Below are 15,000 nucleotides of genomic sequence, written 5' to 3'. Positions count from 1 at the left end.
CCTCTTAGATCTTCTTTCTCCAATCTTGGGTTAGGGAAGAAGGAGATATTCGCGACTACTGGCGGTTTCATTATGGGGCAGCTCATGATCTTCATATCGATCTATTATCCACCTCTGCATCTATTCTTTCTTAGCTAAACGGGTGGAAGATCCATCCAATTTGGTTATATCATGGACTCGAAAAACGGATCTGAATGTGACTGAAATGCACGATCTTCACAGGTATCACTTTTCACGATACCTAAACCTAAAAGGTGGAATAGCGATTTTCGAACCATTTCCTATAAGAGAATGGTTTCCATTACTTTGAGAAATGGATTCTATATCAAACTATAGCTATTGCATTAAAGAAGAAAAGAAACTAATAGAAGTCGAAGACGCGGAATGGTAGTGAATAGAGAAAAAGATTCTTCTGATTTTCTTGTTCCTGAAAATATTCGATCTATCTCCTAGACGCCGTAGAGAATTGAGAATTTTCATGTCTTTCAATTCTCGTACTCGTAATTGGAAAGTTACGGAAGGAGATCCATCATTTTGCAATGAAAACAACATAAAAAACTCTGGACAATTTCGAAATCAGACCAAGCGTCTTAATACATATGCAAAAAAATTCATTATTGGCACACCATTGATTACAAGATTTAGCTTTTATGAATCGCTATTGGTTTGATACGAATAATGGCAGTCGTTTCAGTATGTTAAGGATACAGATGTATCCACAATTCATTTAGAGTTACTTAATAGCCTATTTCTTATACTATATCTCTATCCCGTGAAATTCTCGAGCCCAAAGATGGATGCATATGCTGTGTTTCATTTTGCTAAATGATATCAATTAAATGGTATATCAATTCTATAAATTGGATATAGCAATAAATAAATCAGCAAAATTCTTTTATTTTAGATAGAAGAAATGTTTCTTCTATCTAAAATAAAAGAATGTACCCTTCTATCCAAATCCAATTTGCATCGATAAAATAAATCCAAATTCCAGATTCCAGCAGTAGATGAATAATTGCAAATTTTTGTGTGTACGAGATTAGAATAACTTAAAAATAACTGACATAATTTTTTATTTTTCCTGATCAGAAAAATACATGAAAAAGAAAGGAGGTAGAAAAATTTGTTGATTTATGGTTAAAGAAGAAAAACAAGAAAACAGGGGTTCTGTTGAATTTCAAGTATTCAGTTTCACCAATAAGATACGGAGACTTGCTTCACATTTAGAATTACACAAAAAAGATTTTTCATCGGAAAGAGGTCTACGAAGACTTTTGGGAAAACGTCAACGTTTGCTGGCTTATTTGGCAAAGAAAAATAGAGTACGTTATAAGAAATTAATCAGTCAGTTGGATATTCGGGAGAAGTAATTTAATCGTTCGAATTTTTTTCCTATTTTATTAGTAGTCTTATAGTAGTCTTAGATTTTGCATTTTGATGAGCCTCGTTTTGAGGAATTCATGGAATAATCCATTTTCATGGAATAAAGAATAAGAACAAGGATATGAGTCTATCGCTTAAAAGAAAAGATCTCATGATAGTCAATATGGGTCCTCAACACCCATCAATGCATGGTGTTCTTCGACTGATTGTTACTCTCGATGGTGAAGATGTTATTGATTGCGAACCCATATTAGGGTATTTACACAGAGGAATGGAAAAAATTGCGGAAAACAGAAGTATTATACAATACTTGCCTTATGTAACACGATGGGATTATTTAGCTACTATGTTTACAGAAGCAATAACGGTAAATGCACCAGAATTCTTAGAGAATATTCAAATACCCCAAAGAGCCAGCTATATTAGAGTAATTATGTTAGAATTGAGCCGTATAGCTTCTCATTTGTTATGGCTTGGACCTTTTATGGCGGATCTCGGGGCACAGACTCCTTTTTTCTACATTTTTAGAGAGAGAGAATTGATATATGATCTATTTGAAGCTGCTACAGGTATGCGAATGATGCATAATTACTTTCGCATCGGAGGGGTAGCAGCCGATCTCCCTTATGGATGGATGGATAAATGTTTAGATTTCTGTGATTATTTTTTACAAGGAGTTGTTGAATATCAACAACTTATTACACGGAATCCCATTTTTTTAGAACGAGTTGAAGGAGTCGGTTTTATTAGCGGAGAAGAAGCTGTAAATTGGGGCTTATCGGGACCAATGTTACGAGCTTCTGGAATACAATGGGATCTTCGTAAAATCGATCCTTATGAGTCTTACAATCAATTCGATTGGAAAGTCCAATGGCAAAAAGAAGGAGATTCGTTAGCTCGCTATTTAGTACGAGTCGGTGAAATGAGGGAATCCATAAAAATAATTCAACAGGCTGTAGAGAAAATTCCTGGAGGACCTTATGAGAATTTAGAAGCCCGACGCTTTAAGAAAGCAAAGAATCCCGAATGGAATGATTTTGAATATCGATTTCTTGGTAAAAAACCGTCGCCCAATTTTGAATTATCAAAGCAAGAGCTTTATGTAAGAGTAGAAGCTCCAAAAGGCGAATTAGGAATTTATCTGGTAGGAGATGATAGTCTTTTCCCCTGGAGATGGAAAATTCGTCCACCGGGTTTTATTAATTTGCAAATTCTTCCTCAGCTAGTTAAAAAAATGAAATTGGCTGATATCATGACAATATTAGGTAGTATAGATATCATTATGGGGGAAGTTGATCGTTGAAATGATAATAGATAGGGTAGAGGTAGAAACTATCAATTCTTTTTCGAAATCGGAATTATTAAAAGAAATCTACGGACTTATATGGATTCTACCCATTTTGGCCCTCCTACTGGGAATCACAATAGAAGTACTCGTAATTGTGTGGTTAGAAAGAGAAATATCCGCATCGATACAACAACGTATTGGTCCTGAATATGCTGGCCCCCTGGGACTGCTTCAAGCTATAGCAGATGGAACTAAACTACTTTTAAAAGAGGATATCCTCCCATCCCGAGGAGAGATTCCTTTATTTAGCATTGGTCCCTCTATAGCAGTCATATCCGTTTTATTAAGTTTTTTAGTTATCCCTTTGGGATATCGTTTTGTTTTAGCTGATCTTAGTATTGGTGTTTTTTTATGGATTGCGATTTCAAGTATTGCTCCTATTGGTCTTCTCATGGCAGGATATAGCTCAAATAATAAATATTCTTTTTCAGGCGGTCTACGAGCGGCTGCTCAATCTATTAGTTATGAAATACCATTAACTTTTTGTGTACTAGCAATATCTCTACGTGTGATTCGTTAAAATAGGATCTTTTTCCTCTAAAATACATTGAATGCTTATCTTCCTTTGCTTATTCTGTATTCGCGTTGGTAAGTTAAACTCGATAGCTATATGAGTGAAACAAAACAGCTTATTAATTTGTAGTAAAAATAAAAAATCTCATTTCCTACGTACAAGAAAAAAGTTAAAGTAAACATAAGCAGTGTAAACTCTTTACCCCAAGGTTGAGATTGTTTAATTAGTCATCATATCTTGAAGCGGGCAAGAATAAAGGATTCGCGATATGGAATTCCATTACTAGAATATTTTGAGTTATTACTATAATTTAAACTTATAACCATAAGGCAATCCATCAAAAGTTAGTGAGGGATTAGGAACACTAAAGTACATACAGGATTAGTAATGAGAGAATCTAAATCATTAGACATTTTTCCTCATAAAAGGAATCATAATAAGGACTTGAAATTGGTGGAAATGATCAAGCAGTACTTTCTTCAGATTCCGGTCTAGAGTATGTTCCCATTCACTTGTTAAGGAAATGGCTATCAAGAACGAATTAACCCTTTATTCTTTTTTTTAAGTATACCCCTCCCGGGGAAAGAAGAATAGGACAAAAGATACGGAATACAATACAAAAAAGGATCCTTATTTATTCTTTCCTTCCTTTATCCCTATTCATACAGAATTCCTCATGAACTAATGCCAAATTCTTTCCATTTATTAATTGCTATAATGAGTGATTTATTCCAATATTAAGTTATTACCGAACAAAGAAAAATTATATTATATAAAGGATGAGATCAATTCGGAAGCGCTTTTTTGTTATTCTAGCAGACGTAATTGCTTTGGTCTGATTTTGGGCTTTCCAATCAATTTTATCTTACCTAATTCTATCTATGCCCAGGGGATAATGCCGAAACGAAACAATCCTTTCCTTTTTTCTGATCATAGAGGAGCCGTATGAAGCTAAGGTTTCATGTACGGTTTTGGAATAGCGGTGGAAACTGTGATGTTATCATCGACTATGATTATCTAATAGTTCAAGTACAGTTGATATAGTTGAAGCACAGTCAAAATATGGTTTTTTTGGGTGGAATCTTTGGCGTCAGCCTATAGGTTTTCTAGTTTTTCTAATTTCTTCTTTAGCAGAATGTGAAAGATTACCCTTTGATTTACCAGAAGCAGAAGAAGAATTAGTAGCAGGTTATCAAACCGAATATTCTGGTATTAAATATGGTTTATTTTATCTTGTTTCTTACCTAAATTTATTAGTTTCCTCCTTATTTGTAACTGTTCTATACTTAGGCGGGTGGAATTTCTCTATTCCCTATATATCCTTTTTTGGATTTTTCCAAATGAATAAAATAATTGGAATTTTGGAAATGGTAATAGGTATCTTTATTACATTAACTAAAGCTTATTTATTTCTCTTCATTTCTATCACAATAAGATGGACTTTACCCAGGATGAGAATGGATCAGTTATTAAATCTTGGATGGAAATTTCTTTTACCTATTTCTCTGGGCAATCTCTTATTAACAACTTCTTCCCAACTAGTTTCACTATAAATAAGAATACAATAACAGTAAGAATATTTTCAACACAAAAGTTCTCTCAAACAAGAGAAAGAAACATACCTTTTTCATATATAGATTTAGAATATGTTCCCTATGCTAACTGGGTTCATTAGTTATGGTCAACAAACAATACGCGCCGCAAGATATATTGGTCAAGGTTTAATAATTACCCTATCCCACACAAATCGTTTACCTATAACGATTCACTACCCTTATGAAAAATCAATTACATCGGAGCGTTTCCGGGGGCGAATACACTTTGAATTTGATAAATGCATTGCTTGTGAAGTATGTGTTCGCGTATGCCCGATAGATCTACCCCTTGTGGATTGGAAATTTGAAAAGGATATTAAAAGAAAACAATTGCTTAATTATAGTATTGATTTCGGAGTTTGTATATTTTGTGGTAACTGTGTTGAATACTGTCCCACAAATTGTTTATCAATGACTGAAGAATATGAACTTTCTACTTATGATCGTCATGAATTGAATTACAATCAAATTGCTTTGAGTCGGTTACCAATCTCCATAATGGGAGATTACACAATTCAAACAATTAGGAATTCGCCTCAAAGTAAAATAGACGAAGAAAAATCTTGGAATTCAAGAACGATTACGGATTACTAGGTATTAGGATTTTTTTATTAGAAAAATCCATTTTTACTAACTCTAAGGAAAAAAAAATAACTACTGCTTAACAACTTATATGCATATACAAAAAAATATCCTAATACCTTTTTCCTTCCTTGAATCTTTTAGTTTTAGTCAGTTCATGAAAAATTTTATACTAGAAATTTCTTCTTATCCATAATGGATTTACCTGGACCAATACATGAGATTCTTGTGCTATTTGGGGGATTTGTTCTTCTACTAGGAGGTCTAGGAGTAGTATTACTTACCAACCCAATTTATTCTGCCTTTTCGCTGGGATTAGTTCTTGTTTGTATATCCTTATTCTATTTTTTATTAAATTCCTACTTTGTAGCTGTCGCACAACTTCTTATTTATGTGGGAGCCATAAATGTCTTGATCATATTTGCTGTAATGTTTGTAAACGGCTCAGAGTGGTCTAAAGATAAGAATTATTGGACGATTGGAGATGGGTTTACTTTACTCCTTTGTATAACTATTCCTTTTTCACTAATGACTACTATCCCAGATACGTCGTGGTATGGAATTCTTTGGACTACAAGATCAAACCAAATAGTAGAACAGGGTCTCATAAATAACGTTCAACAAATTGGGATTCATTTAGCAACCGATTTTTATCTTCCGTTTGAACTCATTTCCCTAATTCTTCTAGTTTCTTTAATAGGTGCAATTACTATGGCTCGACAATAAGAAATACTTAGAATGAGTCAAAATTCTTAGAATTTCAAATATAAAATAAATAACTAAAGAATCACAATTTTGATTTAGTAAAACCCATCTACTGCCAACACAACAAAAGAGAAAAGAAGGTATTTGTTGTGTAATTGTTCTATTCTAATTAATTGAATCGGTTCAATTCTTGTCCTCATATTGAAATGAATCGAGATTGATAAGGAGTTAGTTAATGATGTTTGAGCATGTACTTTTTTTGAGTGTCTATTTATTTTCGATTGGTATCTATGGATTGATCACAAGCCGAAACATGGTTAGAGCTCTAATATGTCTTGAACTTATACTGAATTCAATTAATCTAAATCTCGTAACATTTTCTGATCTATTTGATAGTCGCCAATTAAAAGGAGACATTTTCGCAATTTTTGTTATAGCCCTTGCGGCTGCTGAAGCAGCTATTGGACTATCCATTCTTTCTTCCATCCATCGTAACAGGAAATCAACTCGTATCAATCAATCCAATTTTTTAAATAATTAGACATAGAATCCTCTAAACAAAGGCGCATATATAATAATAAGAAACATTAAGATGAATAGAAATCTCATCTTATTTTCTTATTAGTGTTTAATAATATCTATTTTTTGAGTAGGTTATTTCAGAGTATTGTTTTTTACTTATTGAATATTGCATTTTTGCAATTCATTGATATTGCAATTTGAATATAGCAATAATTTATATTGAAAAGATGATAGCCAATTTATTGGCTAATTCGAATTAGTATGTAGAATTCGTATAATTATGACTGTTGAAGCCTTAAATTCAAGTCTCTTGGCTCTTTTCACGCTTTCTCACAAACAGATTACGAAATATATTGCATTATTTGTTAAAGTTTGGATAAACCATTGCTTCGTCTGGTGTCTACAATACATCTAATTTATATAGTACTAATTTCATTTTTACCAGATCGAAAATTTTTATGTTGAAAAGGCAAATTTAGAGATCCAATGTCACATTCTGTAAAAATTTATGATACATGTATAGGATGCACTCAATGTGTACGAGCTTGCCCAACAGATGTATTAGAAATGATACCTTGGGATGGATGTAAAGCCAAGCAAATTGCTTCCGCGCCGAGAACCGAAGATTGTGTGGGTTGTAAGAGATGCGAATCTGCTTGCCCAACGGATTTTTTAAGTGTCCGCGTTTATTTAAGGTCTGAAACAACCCGCAGCATGGCTCTATCTTATTGATACGTTACAAAAAACTCCACTTGAATCGTCTGATTCCTCTTTACCGAAGAAGCCTGTGCTCGAAATAATCGAGCATGGGCTTTTCTGGTCAAAACGTATCTTGTCTTTATTACTTTATCATGAGTTATTTTCCTTGGTTAACAATACTTGTTGTTTTGCCGATATTTGCAGGTTCATTAATTTTCTTTTTACCTCATAAAGGAAATAAAATCGTTAGGTGGTATACTATAGCTATTTGTTTATTAGAATTCCTTATAATGACTTATGCATTCTGTTATCATTTCCAATTGGAGGATCCCTTAATCCAATTAAAGGAGGATTCGAAATGGATAGATGTTTTCGATTTCCACTGGAGATTGGGAATCGATGGACTTTCATTAGGATCTATTTTATTGACAGGATTTATCACTACTTTAGCTACTTTAGCGGCTTGGCCGGTTACTCGGAATTCGCAATTATTCTATTTCCTGATGCTAGCAATGTATAGCGGTCAAATAGGATTATTTTCTTCACGAGACCTTTTACTTTTTTTTATCATGTGGGAGTTAGAATTAATTCCTGTTTACTTACTTTTATCCATGTGGGGGGGAAAGAGGCGTCTGTATTCAGCTACCAAGTTTATTTTGTATACTGCGGGTGGTTCCATTTTTTTCTTAATTGGAGTTCTGGGTATGGGATTATATGGTTCCAATGAACCCGGATTAGATTTAGAAAGATTGATTAATCAATCATACCCTACAACATTAGAAATACTACTGTATTTTGGCTTCCTTATTGCTTATGCTGTCAAATTGCCGATTATACCTTTACATACGTGGTTACCAGATACCCATGGGGAAGCGCATTACAGTACATGTATGCTTTTAGCCGGAATTCTATTAAAGATGGGAGCATACGGATTGATTCGGGTCAACATGGAATTGTTACCGCATGCTCATTATCTATTTTCCCCCTGGTTGGTAATAATAGGAGCGGTGCAAATAATCTATGCAGCTTCAACTTCTCTTGGTCAACGAAATTTCAAAAAAAGAATAGCCTACTCCTCCGTATCTCACATGGGTTTCATAATTATAGGAATTGGTTCCATAACCAACATTGGACTAAATGGAGCTATTTTACAAATATTATCTCATGGATTTATTGGTGCTACACTTTTTTTCTTGGCGGGAACGGCTTGTGATAGAATGCGTCTTGTTTATCTCGAAGAACTGGGGGGAATATCTATCCCAATGCCAAAAATTTTTACCATGTTTAGTAGCTTTTCAATGGCTTCTCTTGCCTTGCCGGGAATGAGCGGTTTTGTTGCAGAATTAGTAGTATTTTTTGGACTAATTACTAGTCCTAAATTTATGTTAATGCCAAAAATGCTAATTACTTTTGTAATGGCAATAGGAATGATATTAACTCCTATTTATTTATTATCTATGTTACGCCAGATGTTCTATGGATACAAGCTATTTCATGTTCCAAACAAAAATTTTGTAGATTCTGGACCACGGGAACTCTTTCTTTTAATCTGTATCTTTTTACCAGTAATAGGAATTGGTATTTATCCAGATTTTGTTCTCTCTCTATCCGTTGATAGGGTAGAGGCTCTATTATCCAATTATTATACTAAATAGAATTTTCTTTTTTTAACCAGTCCGCTCTATATTCCAGAGTGGAAAAATTAAAAATTAAGAAAAAAGTAAAAAAGTCTAATTAGATCTATCTCGAATTTTTGAGAACCCCTTGAACGTCTTTTCAAAGGGTTCTCAAATCAAACAAAAAAGGAAAAAACCCGAAGGTTTTATGTTATGTAATTATTTAGATGGTAATGTAAATGAACCGTAACTATGTAAACCTATTCCTAACAGATTGATACCAAAATAGCAGATCCAAATTATAAGAAATCCTATCGAAGCTACAAGTGCGGAATTCGTACCCTTCCAATTTGGATTTGTTCTACTATGTAAATATATTGCAAATATGGTCCAGGTAATAAATGCCCAAGTTTCCTTAGGATCCCAATTCCAATAGGATCCCCATGCCTCATTAGCCCATACTGCTCCACAAAGAATACCCACGGTTAAAAGAGTAAACCCTAGACTAATGACACGATAACTCCAAGAATCCAAACGCTCAGTTAATTGATATTTGTAATAATTTGGAAATACGGGAAAAGAGGTGTTTTTTAAAGCACTTCTTTTTGCATATAAATATTCAATCTCACTAAAGAAAAATGTTTTAAGAAAAACATTTTTCTTTAGTGAAAAGAAATCGAAAGAATTTCGAAATCTAATGATTAGAAGAGCGGCGGATAATAAGGATCCGCACAAAAGAGTTGCATAGCTTAGTAACATCATACTGACATGCATCATTAACCACTGAGATTGTAGAGCAGGTACTAGTATTGTGGATTGATGCATTTCAGTTAAAAGACCCGACGTGGCAAAGCCTTGCGTTAAAATAGTACTTGGCGTAGTTATTGTGCTTAAATCGTTTTTCGAGTTCTGTATCTTAGGAATAGTATGAAGAATATACAGAGTCCATGAAAGGAAGATCAATGACTCATATAAATTACTTAATGGAAAATGTCCCGAAGAAACCCAACGAGAGACTAAAAATCCTGTTATAGAGAAAAAAGTAGCTATCATTCCTTTTTCTGACGAATCACGTAATCCCCTAAGTTCACGAACTAATAAGGTTATCAAATGAATCGTAATCACAATTGAAATGGTTGAGAAAGAGATATGAGTTAGTATATGTTCTAAAGTTGCAAATAGCATAACGATAAGGTCCCATTACAAAATTGGAAATTTCGAATTGAATCCATTTTCTAATTAATTGTATTCTTTTTCGAGAATGCCGCCACTCGGATTCGAACCGAGATGCTTGAGCACTGCTTCCTAAGAGCAGCGTGTCTACCAATTTCACCATGGCGGCTAATTTTAAATAATAGTTAACTTAAAAGAATAATAGTTATTTTATCGTGAATCGTCGAGACTGGGAGAGGCTATAGAGTTTAGGAACATTAGAAGTTCATCATTAACTACAATGAAATGAATTTTGTATTTTAGAAAAATTTATAGAATGAAAGCCTTTACACTCTTATTAATATGATGTACCAGTCCTAAACTCATTTATATGGGAATTTTGGATAAGATTAGGTAGAGGTTGTAAGTCCTATTGCAAGAATAGTCTACTTTTTATAATAGAATCCTCGTTTTATGAGGATTCTATTATAAATAAAAAAAGGTTCTTTGATAGGAAAAGAATACTGAGGACACAATATACCAAAAACTTTTGTTCTATATAATGATAATGGAGGGATTCGTTCTAAGAATATTGTACCGAGAAATTCGACACATAAAAGTACATTTATTAATTAATCTGAATTATTCATTCATATTAAATAATTGGAATTTTTTTTTGGATAGTTCAATTCTGATTATTTCAAAATCTTATTATTTGTTTGCTTGTTGCCCAGAAAAACCTTTTGGTTTTGGATGCTCGTTGCCGCTAGAAAATGATCTTGATTTTGCTAAAGAATAAGATTGTACTATGGAAAAATAAGTCTTTTTTTTCCAAAGATTTTTACGAATACGCTTTTTTGACATCGAAGTACGTTTTTTTGGAACTGCCATTCAAAAAGGGAATTACTTTTTTCTAGTTGTATGTGAAAGACATCTATTGCCGCAAATCAATCCTTCTTTCTGTTTTTTCTTAGTATTTATACTTAGATACTGAAAGATACTTAAATGATACTGAAAGATACTTAAATTCTAAATTCTTCTTTAGTTCATTTTGTCTAATGTGGATAAGACAAGAGTTTTTTAAGATTTTCTATTTAAATCAATTTATATATCAAATATACTCCATATATAAATATATGGTATGGGGGATAAGCCCTCATATAAGAGGGGGGCATAAAAAGAAGGAAGGTAAAATTCAATTCAAATAGTTAATTAAGTTCAGAAAGCTATTGCATAATTGAATTCCAAGTCTCTTAAACAAGACATTCTAAAACTTAGAGAATTCTAGTCATTAGGATTTCCTTTTATATGAAATAAGCAATATTCGAGAATTTCCTATAAATATAGGTTTTCTTTGGAATCCAATCAATCAATTACGAAACAACAGAGCTCTTTTATTTTAACAGAAAGAAATACAAAAATGATTAGTTTGTATTTTAATAAATATATTTTTTTTTAACTAATAACTAGATACTGAAATTCTTTGATTCACTTTTTGAATTTAAGTAGCTAAACCCATTCTTAATTTTGGAATATTTTAATGAGAGAAATTTGAAAAATCCAGAATTCCAGTATTTTTTCTTTTTCTTATTTTGTTTTTTGAATTCCTTTAGAAAGAGATAAGAATAGGTTTGGTGAATCGGAAACAATTTTAGAGAAAAATTGAACTATAAATTTAAACTAAAAATTGCTATTTCTTTTCTTATGGAACATACATATCAATATGCCTGGGTAATTCCTCTTCTCCCACTTCCAGTTATTATGTCAATGGGATTTGGACTTTTTCTTATTCCCACAGCAACAAAAAATCTTCGTCGCATATGGGCTTTTCCTAGTATTTTACTCTTAAGTATAGCTATGGTATTCTCACTTCACCTGTCTATTCAACAAATAAATGGAAGTTCTATCTATCAATATCTATGGTCTTGGACCATCAATAATGATTTTTCCTTAGAATTTGGATACTTGGTCGACCCCCTTACGTCTATTATGTTAATACTAATTACTACTGTAGGAATCTTAGTTCTTATTTATAGTGACGATTATATGTCTCACGATGAAGGATATTTGAGATTTTTTGTTTATATAAGTTTTTTTAATACTTCCATGTTGGGATTGGTTACTAGTTCCAATTTGATACAAATTTATTTTTTTTGGGAACTTGTCGGAATGTGTTCCTATTTATTGATAGGCTTTTGGTTTACGCGGCCAATTGCAGCGAGTGCTTGTCAAAAAGCTTTTGTAACTAATCGTGTAGGGGATTTTGGTCTGTTATTAGGAATTTTAGGTTTTTTTTGGATAACGGGTAGTTTGGAGTTTCGGGATTTGTTCAAAATAGCTAATAACTGGATTCCTAATAATGGGATTAATTCCTTACTTACTACTTTGTGTGCTTTTTTATTATTCCTTGGTGCAGTTGCAAAATCTGCACAATTTCCTCTTCACGTATGGTTACCTGATGCTATGGAAGGACCCACTCCCATTTCGGCTCTTATACACGCAGCAACTATGGTTGCTGCGGGGATTTTTCTTCTAGCTAGACTTCTTCCTCTTTTCATATCCCTACCCTTGATAATGAGTTTCATTTCTTTAGTAGGTACAATAACACTCTTCTTAGGAGCCACTTTAGCTCTTGCTCAGAGAGATATTAAAAGAAGCTTAGCCTATTCTACAATGTCTCAATTGGGTTATATGATGTTAGCTCTAGGTATAGGTTCTTATCAAGCTGCTTTATTCCATTTGATCACTCATGCTTATTCGAAAGCTTTATTGTTCTTAGGATCCGGATCCGTTATTCATTCAATGGAACCTCTTGTTGGATATTCACCAGATAAAAGTCAGAATATGGTTCTTATGGGTGGTTTAAGAAAATACGTTCCAATTACAAGAACTACTTTTTTATGTGGTACACTTTCTCTTTGCGGTATTCCACCTCTTGCTTGCTTCTGGTCCAAAGATGAAATACTTAGTAATAGTTGGTTGTATTCACCCTTTTTTGGAATAATAGCCTCTTTTACTGCAGGATTAACTGCATTTTATATGTTTCGGATATATTTACTTACTTTTGATGGGTATTTGCGTGTTAATTTTCAAAATTACAGTAGTACTAAAGAAGGTTCGTTGTATTCAATATCCTTATGGGGAAAAAGTATATCCAAAGGAGTCAATAGGGATTTTGTTTTATCAACAATGAAGAGTGGAGTTTCTTTTTTTTCACAAAATATACCCAAAATTCCTGCTAATACAAGAAATAAGATAGGATCCTTTAGTACTCCCTTTGGGGCTAAAAAAACTTTTGTCTATCCTCATGAAACGGGAAATACTATGCTATTTCCTCTTCTTATATTACTACTTTTTACTTTGTTCATTGGATCCATAGGAATCCCTTTTGATAATGGAGTAAAAGATAATAGAATATTGGAGTTAACCATATTATCAAAGTGGCTAACTCCTTCAATAAACTTGTTCCAAGAAAATTCTAATTCTTCCATAAATTCATATGAATTTCTCACTAATGCAATTTCTTCTGTAAGTTTAGCAATTTTTGGTCTATTCATAGCATATATCTTTTATGGATCCGCTTATTCTTTTTTTCAGAATTTGAATTTTCAAAATTCCCTTGTAAAAAAGAATCCAAAAAAGAGCTTTTTGGATGAAGTAAAAAAAAAGATATACAGCTGGTCATATAATCGTGGTTATATAGATTTTTTCTATACTAGGGTTTTTATCCTAGGTATAAGAAGATTAGCTGAACTAACGCATTTTTTTGATAAAGGTGTCATTGATGGAATTATCAATGGAGTAGGTCTTGCTGGTTTTTGTATAGGAGAAGAAATCAAATATGTAGGGGGAGGGCGAATATCGTCTTATCTATTCTTTTTTTTATGTTACGTATCCTTGTTCTTATTCTTTATTCCATGAAAATGGATTATTCCATGAATTCCTCAAAACGAGGCTCATCAAAATGCAAAATCTAAGACTACTATAAGACTACTAATAAAATAGGAAAAAAATTCGAACGATTAAATTACTTCTCCCGAATATCCAACTGACTGATTAATTTCTTATAACGTACTCTATTTTTCTTTGCCAAATAAGCCAGCAAACGTTGACGTTTTCCCAAAAGTCTTCGTAGACCTCTTTCCGATGAAAAATCTTTTTTGTGTAATTCTAAATGTGAAGCAAGTCTCCGTATCTTATTGGTGAAACTGAATACTTGAAATTCAACAGAACCCCTGTTTTCTTGTTTTTCTTCTTTAACCATAAATCAACAAATTTTTCTACCTCCTTTCTTTTTCATGTATTTTTCTGATCAGGAAAAATAAAAAATTATGTCAGTTATTTTTAAGTTATTCTAATCTCGTACACACAAAAATTTGCAATTATTCATCTACTGCTGGAATCTGGAATTTGGATTTATTTTATCGATGCAAATTGGATTTGGATAGAAGGGTACATTCTTTTATTTTAGATAGAAGAAACATTTCTTCTATCTAAAATAAAAGAATTTTGCTGATTTATTTATTGCTATATCCAATTTATAGAATTGATATACCATTTAATTGATATCATTTAGCAAAATGAAACACAGCATATGCATCCATCTTTGGGCTCGAGAATTTCACGGGATAGAGATATAGTATAAGAAATAGGCTATTAAGTAACTCTAAATGAATTGTGGATACATCTGTATCCTTAACATACTGAAACGACTGCCATTATTCGTATCAAACCAATAGCGATTCATAAAAGCTAAATCTTGTAATCAATGGTGTGCCAATAATGAATTTTTTTGCATATGTATTAAGACGCTTGGTCTGATTTCGAAATTGTCCAGAGTTTTTTATGTTGTTTTCATTGCAAAATGATGGATCTCCTTCCGTA

At 32.7% G+C, this 15,000-nt stretch overlaps 12 protein-coding genes and 1 non-coding gene across 13 annotated transcripts; 9 read left to right on the top strand and 4 right to left on the bottom strand. All coding sequences in view use genetic code 11, as the record gives it.

Annotated features, from left to right (window-relative positions):
* The first annotated feature begins 1,133 nt into the window (after positions 1-1,133).
* On the top strand, positions 1,134-1,370 carry rps15 (ribosomal protein S15). The gene has a single exon. The coding sequence runs from the start codon at positions 1,134-1,136 to the stop codon at positions 1,368-1,370; it is 237 nt and encodes a 78-aa protein (YP_899464.1).
* Positions 1,371-1,504: 134 nt separating this feature from the next.
* On the top strand, positions 1,505-2,686 carry ndhH (NADH dehydrogenase subunit 7). The gene has a single exon. The coding sequence runs from the start codon at positions 1,505-1,507 to the stop codon at positions 2,684-2,686; it is 1,182 nt and encodes a 393-aa protein (YP_899463.1).
* Position 2,687: 1 nt separating this feature from the next.
* Positions 2,688-4,798, top strand: ndhA (NADH dehydrogenase subunit 1). Its single transcript has 2 exons — positions 2,688-3,236; positions 4,259-4,798. Exons 1-2 carry the CDS (start codon positions 2,688-2,690, stop codon positions 4,796-4,798), a joined length of 1,089 nt encoding a protein of 362 aa, YP_899462.1.
* Positions 4,799-4,891: 93 nt separating this feature from the next.
* On the top strand, positions 4,892-5,434 carry ndhI (NADH dehydrogenase subunit I). The gene has a single exon. The coding sequence runs from the start codon at positions 4,892-4,894 to the stop codon at positions 5,432-5,434; it is 543 nt and encodes a 180-aa protein (YP_899461.1).
* A 183-nt stretch (positions 5,435-5,617) lies between these two features.
* ndhG (NADH dehydrogenase subunit 6) lies at positions 5,618-6,148 on the top strand. The gene has a single exon. It carries the CDS (start codon positions 5,618-5,620, stop codon positions 6,146-6,148), a length of 531 nt encoding a protein of 176 aa, YP_899460.1.
* Positions 6,149-6,362: 214 nt separating this feature from the next.
* On the top strand, positions 6,363-6,668 carry ndhE (NADH dehydrogenase subunit 4L). The gene has a single exon. The coding sequence runs from the start codon at positions 6,363-6,365 to the stop codon at positions 6,666-6,668; it is 306 nt and encodes a 101-aa protein (YP_899459.1).
* Positions 6,669-7,135: 467 nt separating this feature from the next.
* psaC (photosystem I subunit VII) lies at positions 7,136-7,381 on the top strand. The gene has a single exon. The coding sequence runs from the start codon at positions 7,136-7,138 to the stop codon at positions 7,379-7,381; it is 246 nt and encodes an 81-aa protein (YP_899458.1).
* A 119-nt stretch (positions 7,382-7,500) lies between these two features.
* On the top strand, positions 7,501-9,003 carry ndhD (NADH dehydrogenase subunit 4). The gene has a single exon. The coding sequence runs from the start codon at positions 7,501-7,503 to the stop codon at positions 9,001-9,003; it is 1,503 nt and encodes a 500-aa protein (YP_899457.1).
* A 180-nt stretch (positions 9,004-9,183) lies between these two features.
* Positions 9,184-10,149, bottom strand: ccsA (cytochrome c biogenesis protein). The gene has a single exon. It carries the CDS (start codon positions 10,147-10,149, stop codon positions 9,184-9,186), a length of 966 nt encoding a protein of 321 aa, YP_899456.1.
* Positions 10,150-10,226: 77 nt separating this feature from the next.
* Positions 10,227-10,306, bottom strand: trnL-UAG. The gene has a single exon. It is a non-coding gene; the product is annotated as a tRNA-Leu (tRNA).
* Positions 10,307-10,827: 521 nt separating this feature from the next.
* On the bottom strand, positions 10,828-11,007 carry rpl32 (ribosomal protein L32). Its single transcript has one exon. It carries the CDS (start codon positions 11,005-11,007, stop codon positions 10,828-10,830), a length of 180 nt encoding a protein of 59 aa, YP_899455.1.
* Positions 11,008-11,820: 813 nt separating this feature from the next.
* On the top strand, positions 11,821-14,037 carry ndhF (NADH dehydrogenase subunit 5). The gene has a single exon. It carries the CDS (start codon positions 11,821-11,823, stop codon positions 14,035-14,037), a length of 2,217 nt encoding a protein of 738 aa, YP_899454.1.
* A 106-nt stretch (positions 14,038-14,143) lies between these two features.
* Positions 14,144-14,380, bottom strand: rps15 (ribosomal protein S15). Its single transcript has one exon. It carries the CDS (start codon positions 14,378-14,380, stop codon positions 14,144-14,146), a length of 237 nt encoding a protein of 78 aa, YP_899453.1.
* Between the last annotated feature and the right edge of the window lie 620 nt (positions 14,381-15,000).

Source organism: Sorghum bicolor, chloroplast (genome assembly GCF_000003195.3).
Source record: "Sorghum bicolor chloroplast, complete genome".
NCBI classification, from domain to species: domain Eukaryota; kingdom Viridiplantae; phylum Streptophyta; class Magnoliopsida; order Poales; family Poaceae; genus Sorghum; species Sorghum bicolor.
This window is presented reverse-complemented; position numbering and strand designations above follow the sequence as displayed.